Source organism: Artemia franciscana, chromosome 6 (genome assembly GCF_032884065.1).
Source record: "Artemia franciscana chromosome 6, ASM3288406v1, whole genome shotgun sequence".
NCBI lineage: Eukaryota > Metazoa > Arthropoda > Branchiopoda > Anostraca > Artemiidae > Artemia > Artemia franciscana.
Genome location: NC_088868.1, coordinates 32,462,892 through 32,474,959, shown reverse-complemented (window position 1 = coordinate 32,474,959; position 12,068 = coordinate 32,462,892). Strand labels below are relative to the sequence as shown.

General features: G+C 33.6%; 2 protein-coding genes across 2 annotated transcripts in view; both read left to right on the top strand.

The window, feature by feature from the left end:
* LOC136028332 (uncharacterized) overlaps window positions 1–1,463 on the top strand; it is a 60,297-nt gene extending 58,834 nt beyond the window's left edge. The window contains exon 11 of the mRNA XM_065706113.1: window positions 666–1,463. Within this exon, the coding sequence (XP_065562185.1) occupies window positions 666–1,321 (656 nt within the window). The 3' untranslated portion in view covers window positions 1,322–1,463. The remainder of the gene's footprint in view (window positions 1–665) is intronic.
* LOC136028546 (uncharacterized oxidoreductase YjmC-like) overlaps window positions 1–12,068 on the top strand; it is a 584,142-nt gene that overhangs the window by 516,029 nt on the left and 56,045 nt on the right. The gene's annotated exons all lie outside the window — the stretch shown is intronic.

Genomic DNA, 12,068 nt, shown 5'->3' with positions numbered 1-12,068 from the left:
AAAATATTATATACCCATATTTATAGATTGAAAAAATTTCTGCTACTACTACTACTACTAATAACTCACTGCAACACTAAGCCACGCACGCTCCTCCTCCAACCTAATGTATTCAAGGCCTCTTTCTTGAAACCCTCCCAGGAAGTTCACATTCTCTTTAAATATTTATTTACGACATCCTCCCACCCCAGACGAGGACGACCTGTTTTCCTTGTTGCCCCTGATGGTTGGCCAAAGAAGACAATCTTCGGCAATCTGTCATCCTTCATCAGCAGAACTTGGCCTAGCCATCTTAACCTTTCTTTCATTATAGCCCTAGAAAGCGGGATTAGGCCATATGTTTCGTACAGCCTACTGTTTGAAATGCGGTCTGTCAGCCGGGTACCAAGAACAATGCGTAGGCAATGTCTCTGGAAAACATCTAGCAAATCTTCGTCCGCTTCCGAGCGCCTACGCTTCAGAGCCACATTGAGAAATTTCCTTTTGATTTAGTCTTTGTTGAATTTTATTTAGTGTGATTTAAGGAAAATATTTACTCCTACAATCCGGAATGGAGGTGGGGATATCTTTTAAATGCTCGATTGCATTTTTTTATGTGAATGTGACCATGTTTTGGCTATAAGTACACGTTATCTTCTTTTAATATACTAACCCCTCCTTTTTAGAAAACCGAAAAAGTCAGATTGAAACATATCGAGGATTTGCAAGGATTAAGCTCTTAGAACTTAAGAGAGAGGCAAGGAAGCTTAAAGTTACTTGTTTGGACCAATCATCCTCAAAATATCTAGATATCAGAGACAAAGTTTTGAAATATATTCAACCTGTTCATAGATGGCGTCCTGAAGTGTATTTAATCAAAGAAGTCTTCAATCCAAATCTTCTTGAAGATTTTTATTCTTGTCAAGCGGACTTAATTGAACCTTCAACAATACGTGAAAAGTTTCATGGTACTGATTCTGAAGCAATCAATGCAATTATACTTAATGGCTTTCGACTGCCATTAATACTTAATGGCTTTCGACTGCCACGACAATTTTCGTTTGGTCGTGGTATTTATTTTGCAACCGATTCCAGTAAGAGTGCACAAGATGTATATACTGAAGGATCTAATGTGTTGCTTTTATGTGACGTTTTACTTGGCAAAGAAATGAAAGTTCTTAGCCCCAAATATAACATGAATTTAGAAACTATTAAGAATCTTGGATATGATTCCATCTTTGCTCCACGTGACACAAGAAATCAGGGAGGTGTTTTGTTTGATGAATTTGTAATATATGACCCACGTCAAGCTTATCCGAGGTACATTATTAATTACAAGTGAGGGAGGGGTTTTGTTTGAATTTGTAATACATGACCCACGTCAAGCTTATCCGAGGTACATTATTAATTATAATGTGTGACAATTATGTACTTTTACTGCTAGTATCATATATAAAAACTTTCAATATATGGAATTCTTCCTAGCATATCATTTGATTCCTCCAATGAGTTAAACTACCACTTCCTTGTGGCTGATCCACAATTTGGTCAATGTTGCTACACTAGAGAAGTTTTAAAAGTCTTAGACACTACCTGGGGAATTGCAGGATGTTGGAAACCGTGTTAGTATTGCAACCAGATATAACCCAAAATGGCAAAGATTCACTCGGAAGAGCAAATACGGTTATGATTGGCAATGAAAAACAGGATACTTAAAAAAACAGGATAATTGATATAAAAAACAGAATATATAGACATATTATTGATATAAAAACGGGATACATGATACAAAAAACAGGATAATTGATAATAAAAAACAGGATAATGAAAAAAAGGATAATTACTTCGTTATGTAGTTCATCTCAAATGAGAAGCTGTAACACTGGAAAATGTAAAGATGGATAGCTTTGAAATTAAGTTATGCTGATTTTATACTGAAAATGAGTTAAGCTATGCTGATTTTTTGAATCAGAGGTTTTTATTTGTAAATATAACGATTAAACTGGTTAATTAGAAACAGAAGTGAGTGTGATTTATTGTAAAAACTTGTAAAACTTGTAAGAAGGTGAATTACCGGAGCAGGGCAAGTTTCAACTGATTTTTTTTTTCTGCTACACATCAAAAAGGTTGACGGGTAACTGCAGTGGTAGTTCTAGGACTCTCCATTTTTCTGACATTTGACATTAAATTCCTTTTATTATATTTATACACTACTATTATGGTACTTGCCCCGCAACCAGATTTTAAGGCTTAAAACTGCTACAGGGTAGCTGAGCAATTTCATTTTGGTTGAAAACAAACATAGTATATACTTTGTCAGAACTAAGACAAACACTAAGAAAATACTGGCTTGTAAATAAGAAGATATTTTAGGGGGGGGAGTCAGAAAACTTGATACAATATAAATTGTATTGAATGATTATAGGGAGCCAGTTGTATAAGTCTGTCTGCCTTCCAGTTAAATCCCTTGCAGTTTATTCTTGATCATTTGTATTTAGCTCACTCACAAGCTAGCTTAAAAAGTTGAAAGTTTTTTCTCTGTTTTCTTTGCCTTATTGAACGAAATTTGAGTACTTTTATACTATTAACTGAACATTCTTATTGGAAACATTCTTATTGCCTCTAGTGGATTGGATCATATAGGTCTCATGAAACGGTAGTGTGTTTTCAGAAACTGAGAAATACAAATAAAAAAATAGACTAAGTCCCCAAACTAAATCTTCTTGTTTTGTCTTTTCTCCTATCGACTTTATTAAACCTAGGTACTTATCTGTTAGCCAATACTCACGCAAAAATTTGGATCTACAGATACACGGCCGAAACAACTGAGACGCTTGGGAGATAGACAGTATATGCATCATTTGCGCTGTATGTTTGCACTTTAGGGGGGGGGTAAGTATAGTGTGGCTGAAGGCAAAATATAATGTATTTTAACCAAAATAACAACTAAATACGTATTCAAATATAGCTGCAATGTAGTTTTTCACTGAGCCGAAGCTAACTGTCTTCGTATACAAACAGCAATAAACCGGTTTTTGTGTGGTTTTTTAGATCCGAGTTCTCGAGTGTGTACTGCCTAACAGATAAGTACCTAAGAGTATTCTGAATAAAATTTTTCACCTCTATCATAGGATCTGAAGATGTGAGGTAATGATCAAAATGAGAAATGAAGATAAAATAAGGATTTTCGAAAAAAAGGCACTAATATATTTATTGTATATGTTCAATTTTGAATAAAAATGATAATGCTAAGAAAGGGATACAAAAAAAAAGAATTCATGGGGTTTTATGGCTTTCTTTTGTTTTCTTATGTTTAATCCAAGAAGAATTGATTTATTTTTGTTTAATATTCGGTTTCCTGTGAGTTTCCATTATTTTATATTTTTTTTTATTTATATTTAGGAATAATTTTTTTCGAAAGAAATATTATTTTTATCCTCTATCTGTTTTATTATCTATTCAAATTCTTGTTGCATCAAACAAAGCTCTTATTCGTCAATGTAACATTATGACTTCATAAGGTAACGTCAATTATTTAATTGATTTTCACAAGTATTATTAATACCATTTAAAGGTTTTTATTAATACCCTTAATTATTGTTGTTAATACCGGTTGATAGCAGTTTAATATGTTTAGAACTAGACAGACTTCGTATATCTCAGGCTATAAACGGTCGTACTTCAGCAATACAGGTATATTTTACGACAGCTTTAAGGCTAGGATTTTTTCAAGCATTTTAAGCTTTTTTATAAGTATTTAACCTATTTTTAGCATTTAAGCTTATTTTAAGCTTTTTAATGCCGACGTTTATCTTTGAGGGATTTTTTCTGAATCTTGAATATTTTTAGCATAAAATGTATCAAATTGCTTATTAGCTCACTTGATCTGCTACGTGAATGATTCGCAAACCAAAGTATTTTCGTTGAGAATCCATGTTACAAAATATTAAAAAAGAATACCAAGAAAATGCTAACTATTTTCAAATGTCAGCATATCATTCCAACGTGTACGGTTTTTAGCATAGGAGGAAAAACCTATGCCTGTATGGCCCTTTATTGTGATTCTAAAAAAAAAATCAACAGAATACGTTCCAAACCTTTAGGAATATTTGGAATTATTAGGAATTATATGACGGTTTTCATGGCTCTAGCAGCATTCGGTAAAAACATCCGAAGAATGGTCAAATTTAGCGTTTTAAAAGTGCCCGCATAAGCTTCTATGGGACGAAGTGGCCTTTCCACAGAAAAGGTTGCGTATTCTTCGCAAGATTTTTAAATTTGTAACCTATGGATGTTCAAAAAAATTAGGTAATACAATAGGTGAAATTGTTTTAATCTTTGTAGTGAATCGTTTTGAAAACCCTACAAGAAATATTCAGGCCTATGAGCATTAGTTCCGGAATAGATCCTCGTTCGAAAAATCAGGTAATGTCAGACCATATTGTTAAATACGGCAGTTTTTATCTATAAATAATACGTCTGTCCTGTCTTTACGACAATCATTCTTTATTTCACAGTATATCATTTTATAAATCCAATTATAGTTATTTTAGCACTTGAAGCTTACGATATACAAACTGTCATTATGTTACTGTTTATTACTGTTTCTTTCATGTTTCTACAGTGTCTCTTCATGTCTCAAAAGTGTGTTTATGCAAATAAATGAAATTCAGTTAAATCACCTTTAACAGCAGACCTTCAACCTGCAGTAGTGAAATTATAATTTTAGGTGAGATGCAGCATTTTTTTTTTTTTTTTTTTTTTTTTTGATGAACGATACACTGGGAGCGGCTACAGTTTAGATGCTTGTAAGTTTCATGTTTTCATAGTTTGTCCCACCTCTAACCCTTTTACTACCTCTAGATGCCACTGCTCTTATGACGCATCCGGTTACTTGTTGGTGTTTTTTAGTTTTTTTTTTTTTTTTTTTTTTTTTTTTTTTTTTTTTTTTTTTTTTTTTTTTTTTTTTTTTACAAAATTGGCTGATTATATTTTAACAGGTATGATACACATAAGAAACAAAATGTATATTTTTTAAATGTAATGAACTGTTTATTAACAAATTTTTTCATTACCATTTTTGTTTATATAATATATATATATATATATATATATATATATATATATATATATATATATTACACAAACAAAATGTTTGCTAATAAAAAAAAATTGTTAATATACAGTTAATACACAGAAGCTCGGTGAGAGGCAACATTTTCCACAAGGGCAATATACATCAGATTATGGGAGAGACAATGATATTGAAAAGTTTTTAAATAATAGAACGATTGAATAACCCCTTGCATTTGACGGTTTTCCCATAAGCTGATCAAATAGATCTTCAGATTGATTTGGTCAAGAGAACTCTAGTAAATCTAAGCGTCTGACCGTAAGTGCTACCAAGGTATTTCAAAGATTAAGGACTGCTGGATTCTAATGCTATCGATGACGAGATTAGCATCTGCCGGAATAGCACTGCTAAAAACAAATTCTATTGTAAATCCCTTAGAGTGCTGCTTAGGAACAACAAATTATCTATATATGAAATAAAATTAAGATCCACGCCCTCTAGAAAAAATGTTCCTCGAATGAGTCTAGTTACAGACTAAATTGCAGTAGTTAACATAATGGGGAGTAGAGCAGACCTTTGTCGAACTCCCTAAGAAAGCTCAATGGGCTCAGAAAGCTTCTGTCTACGGTTTTAAGTGATTTTTTCTCCGTCCCAAGGCACGAAGGGTGTAAATGTGGGAGTACCAATCATGAAAAGCTAGGACAATTTAGGGATCTACATATAAATCCATGAGGTAGCATAGTGATTGCGAGTGAATGATTGAATTAAGGCAGCAGCAATGTCGACGCTACAGACAAACAATGGCTTTTTGATCATAGATGTAGTTGTTATTAGTCTCTTTAGTAGCCGATGGGCGTAGTAGCAAGCTCTATCTTAACAAACATTATATCAAACTGGCTTTTAAGAAGCAATAGTTTTTATTGTATGTTTACTGATATAGTAGAAGTGTATCAACTGATCATAAGTAAGACTGCATCAACAAAGGTCACCTACGATTCAAAAGGGAAGTATAGACTACTTTTCTTGAAATGAAACTTTTTCCATGACCCATATTTTAAGTATTTCTTTTTTTCAAATTGATTAATTTCTAAAAGTGAGCTACATTGTGAACAGCATCAAAGACCCCCTTTTCAACATTCTATTATAAGGCCATATGAATACAGTCCACCGAATGTGTAAACAATCTAAAAACCTATATACAACACCCACACTTCTGGGTTAAATTGAAATTATGCACTACTAAACCATTAATAGTGTATTTTGTGCACAATTTGGTTTGCTAAGCAACATTCAATTTCAAAGCGTAAACCTTATAATTGACCTCTAAGAGGGTATTAGTGAAAGCCGAGCAAGTGTCTGACCAAGAGGTAGGTAAGAGGCAGATCTGACCAAAAGGAATATGTTGCTGAGATTGGATGGGCCAAAGCCAGTAATGGCTGCCAAAATTCTGCCTGAGGACTCGTGGGGCAGAGACCGTGGTGCTAGAAAACATCCCTTGAGGAACGATTAAAGTTGGGAAAAAAAGTTCTCTTGTCAGTGCCAGTTCTGAGGATCACGTGCTAGTTGCTGCTGATGGCTGGCAGATGACCCTTCCTTCTGGTTTTTCGCTTTCCCAAACTGGTGGTTGGGTTTTTTAGGATGGAGGAACGATTTTTTTTTTTTTTTTTTTTTTGGGTAAAAGTTTCTCTTCCACTTAGTGGGTGTCCGCATTTGACATCTTCTTAAAAGTCGTGGAACTTGATATCCATGTATCGACTATATTTCAGCTCAGCAACACCTCGGAAATTTAATTTTAGAAGTCCCCTTTGCTTCTTCACCGTCAGTTCTTCACGGATTTATAATTATCTATTACTCATCAAACTTTACTAAAAACCTTATTACTAAACCGTAACTGAGGAGTTTCTCTTTTAAAATTTATTAGCTTTTTAAAATGTGAAATTTAGCAAAATTGTAAAATGTAGTTCGAAGCGTTTACAATTTCAGATGATGCTAAATAACCAATTTTGTTCAAATAAATCCAACAGAAGTGCTAAACTCTTATAGGGCAGATTAAAAATGTCTGACTTAAAACGTGGCTTTATGATTTTTTTTTTTTTTTTTGTCCTAGCTTTTAATGATGCTTCAGTCACATTTTTCCAGTTGTACGTATATCTAATAAGCATCAATTTTGTTGTTAAAAAAGAAAAAAGCAAAATGGAGAGCTAAAATTTAGTTTTGAGAAAAAATTAAGTCGAAATCCGCAAATAAGATGCTCAGACAGCAAATTGAGATTCAGAAGTCTTCATGAAGTGTTGAACCTTCACTTTAAGATATATACAGTCAGAAAAGAATAGAAATAGAACGCAAGAAGAACTACCATTTTTAGGCTTCAGAAGGGTGAAATCATTTATTCTCGTCAGGGATGTAGCAGATTCCTGACGGCAGGGACCTGCCACTGCAACAGTCACCATTGAAACATCCTACGTTGCAAGTTCTGAAATGTGTGGATACAATTTATTTGGCTCAGTTATCTCGTAAAGTTCATTAGATGCTTTTTTAACCGACAGAGGAAAAGATAATCTTTTGCGTCACTGACATCCTAAGTTTTACTGCCAGCTTCATAAAAATATTTGAAAATTACTTTTGGTTTAAATGATTCCTTTTTAATTTTGTCCCATCAAAATTCATCTTGAAGACGATTTATGAAGCAAAGATTGAAGTTCAATAGCAAATATAGATTAATACTTTGGACTGTTTGCACATACTCATATGTGCAAATAAGATGCTCAGACTGCAAATTGAGATTCAGAAGTCTTGCTATGGAAAATAACATACAAAAAATAGAGATGCTCAGACTGAAAATTGAGATTCAGAGGTCTTCATGAAGTGTTAAAAACCTTCACTTTAAGATATGTACAGTCAGAATAGATCCTAATATCTTCATCGAATTGAGATCTTTATCAAAGTTTTTTTCTGAGAGAATAGCTCTGGGATTCGATGCTAATTACCTAATGTTACATTAAATTAAAATTAAATTTTAAATAATCATAATAATATTGTAGTTAAAATAATCTTGTAATATTGTTAATATAAATAATATTGTAATTAAAATAAAATTACATAAAAGATTACATTAACGTTGCTACGTCGAACTTGGCAGCAACTTAGAAATGAATAGTTCAAATAATAAGGTGTTGCTTAATTCGAGGACAATTTAAATTGTGCTAAACGCGTCCGTCATTTTCCTTCAATCATCTAATCTACATAATATTTTTGCAATTAGTATAGTATTCGAATCACAGTCAATCAATCAGTTACATCCGACTGAAAAGCCCTCACTGCTAGTCACTACTTAGCCATATTCACTGCTTCTCAGTCTGCCAGGAACACTTCTCTTGAGTGTTCTAGAAAGTATGACTAGTTTAATATCCTTAAAAGCATTGTAAACAAATGTTTAATATCTGTCTAATGTAAAAAAGAAGACTCTGTGCCAAGATGGGACTATGGATTGGTTTGATAAAACCACAAGGCACTAGCACTGTTTGGCATTTGAAAGTTATTTCCTTTTTAGTATCCACTTTTACTTCGTTTGATTTTTTTCCTTTTTTGTCCATTGTTCTGTTTTTCTTTCCCTGTCCCTGAAATCCCAAAACATCCGGGGGCCCCATAATAACTTTTGGGGAGTTGTTTGATGTTGTGTTTTGCCTTTGTAGACTATTAGTATCGTATTCACTTTTCTGTGTATCAGGCACCAGTGGGTAGTAGGTAGGCACCATCAGACAGGCAGGCATCAGCAGGAAGTTTATTGTTATTTTCCTTTCTACTGTAGGTGTGTTGTTTGTTATTTGCCGTTGTTTTTTCTTACCTCCTTTTTTCTCTTTCATTCCTGGCTTACATAGGAAGGGGAGGGTATATAATATTTTATATACTCTTGCTGTTTGTTGGCTGTTTATAAATAAATATCTATCTATTCAGATTATTTATCAAATAATTTGTATTTGCATCTATGACCTCTGCCAATCTAGCACTTCCAAATAGTTCATGGTAACAAACTGTAAGTAAGAAGCGACTCGGCTCAATAGTAACCAAAACTCTAAAAAACGGAATTTTGATGCCAATACATCAAGAGAATCGGATTTTTATGCTGATTTTAAACATATAGGTTTCATCAAGTTTAATATTGCCCATCAAAAGTTACTAGCCAGAGAAAATTTACCTTATTTTCGAAAAAAGGGGGAAACACCCCCTAAAAGTCATACAACCTTAATGGAAATCACGTCATTACATTCAGCGTATCAGAGAACCCGTACATACACGTATCAGCGTATGTAGAGATTTCGAGAACCCATCTGCAAAAATGTGGGATTTTGTATTTTTTGCCAGGAGAAAGATCATGGATACGTGTTTATTTGTTGTTGTTTTTTCAGGGGTTATCGTATTCGTTCAGTGGTCCTAGAATGTCGCAAAAGGGCCCATTCGAACGGAAATTAAAGTTCTAGTGCCCTTTTTAATTGATCAAAAGCTTGGAGGACAACTAGGCCCCCTCCCAGGCTCATTTTTCCCAGTCACCGAGATGGCCATTTTGTTCAGCATAGTCAAAGAATTTGATAACTATGTCTTTGAGGACGATTTAATCCCTGAGAGTCCTCGGGGGAAAGGGCTGTACTTCCCCTTCTGCCCACTATTTACATATGTTATTGGTTATCGGAAAGTATACAGACATTTTCGGGGGGGGGTTGTTAGGGAGTGGAGGGGGGAGGTTTACGTAGGAGGATCTTTCTATGGGGGAATAGGGGGCGCTGGATTTTCCAGCGTTTGTAAAAAAAAAAACAATGAGAAATTAAACAAAGAGAAATTTTCAACTGAAAGTAAGGAGTAACATTAAAACTTAAAACGAACAAACATTATTACATTTAAAAGGGGGGGTTCGTCTCCTCCTCAATACCTTCCTCTTTACGCTAAAGTATTTTTAGTAATTTCAAACGAGCTATTTATGCTAAGTAAACGGTCTTTGTGATTCAGGGGTCATTCTTAAAGAATTGGAACAAAATTCCAACTTTAGCGTGAAGAGCGAGGTATTGACGAGGGGGCGAACCCTCTCATATAAGTAATAAAAATATACGAATATAAAAGTTTGTTACGTAAGTTACATATATTTATTGCCAATAAAAACGTTCGTAAATAAAATTAAAAGTTCTAGTGGCCTTTTTAAGTAACCAAAAAAATTGGAGGACAACTGGGTCCCCTCCCCAGCCCGTTTTTCTCAAAATCATCCGATTCAAATTTTGAAAAAGCCATTTAGCCAAAAAAAAATTACTATGCAAAGTCCTGTTCAATTGTTCATGTACAGTAAGCCAAAATCAAAAACTTGCATTAATTCAAAAACATTCAGAAATTAAATAAAACGAGTTTTCTAACTGAAAGTAAGGATCGACATCAAAACTTAAAACGAACAGAAATTATTCCATATACTAGCTGTTGGGGTGGCGCTTCGCGCCACCCCAACACCTAGTTGGTGGGGGCGCTTCGCGCCCCCCCCAAGCCCCCCCGCGCGCGTAAGTCGTTACGCGCCATAATAGTTACGCGCCATTGTAGTTGTGTCCCTATGTCCCACCTGTGAATATAGATATATATATATATATGGTTTTAACTACGTAAAACTTGCGAATATACAACATTCTTTGCTGTCCCATTGTCTTTGCATATAAATAGATTGTCAGGTTATCCCCCTGTTTCCCCCGGTGTCCCCGTTGTAGTTGTGTCCCTGTGTCCCGGTCGTCATTTATATTCCCTGTGTCCCGGGTCCCGGTCATCATTTGTATCCCGGTGTCCCGGTCTGTATATACATTCGTTTTTTAGTTTTGTTTTTCTCCTTTATTTTTTTCCTTTTTTTTTCTTTTTTAGCTTATTTAGATTTTTAGATTTTTTAGTTTTTTTTATTAGTTTTTAGTTTTTATTTCTTTTTAGTTTTTTTGTCCCGGTCGTCATTTATATCCCCCTGTTTCCCCCGGTGTCCTCGTTGTAGTTGTGTCCCTGTGTCCCGGTCGTTATTTATATTCCCTGTGTCCCGGTCGTCATTTGTATCCCGGTGTACCGGTCTGTATATAAATTCGTTTTTTAGTTTTGTTTTTCTCCTTTATTTTTTTCCTTTTTTTTTCTTTTTTAGTTTATTTAGATTTTTAGATTTTTTAGTTTTTTTATTAGTTTTTAGTTTTTTTTTCTTTTTAGTTTTTTTGTAGTTTTTACCTTCTTTTTAGTTTTGTTAATTTTTTTTTTTACTTGTGTCTTGGTCGTCATTTATACTCCCTGTGTCCCGGTGCTTTGTTGATTGCTAATCGAACATTCCTTTTGTCCTGGTCGCTTTCTCTTTGAGTGTCGTCATTTATTTTTTTCTTTTTTAGTTCTTTTAGTTTTTACCTTTTTTAGTTTTTTTTTAGTTTTTAGTTTTTTTAGTTTTTTACCTTTTTTTAGTTTTTTTAGTTTTTTAGCTTTTTTATTTTTTTTATTAGTTTTTAGTTTTTTTGTAGTTTTTGCCTTTTTTTTAGTTTTTTTAGTTTTTTAGCTTTTTTATTAGTTTTTAGTTTTTTTTGTAGTTTTTGCCTTTTTTTAGTTTTTTCAGTTTTGACGTCACCTGATCCAGTTTTTTCAGGTGACGTCACCTGATCCACGATCCACAGATCCACAGACAACTTATTTTTATATATATAGATAGTTTTTTTTTTTTACTTATGTCCTGGTCGTCATTTATACTCCCTGTGTCCCGGTGCTTTGTTGATTGCTAATCGAACATTCCATTGTCCTGGTCGCTTTCTCTTTGAGTGTCGTCATTTATTAGTTTTTTCCTTTTTTTTTAGTTTTTTATTGGTTTTTACCTTTATTTTAGCTTATTTTTCAGTTTTTTCCTTTTTTTTAGTTTTTTTTTATTTTTATTTTTTTTAGTTTTTTACCTTTTTTTAGTTTTTTTAGTTTTTTTAGTTTTTTAGCTTTTTTACTTTTTTTATTAGTTTTTAGTTTTTTTTGTAGTTTTTGCCTTTTT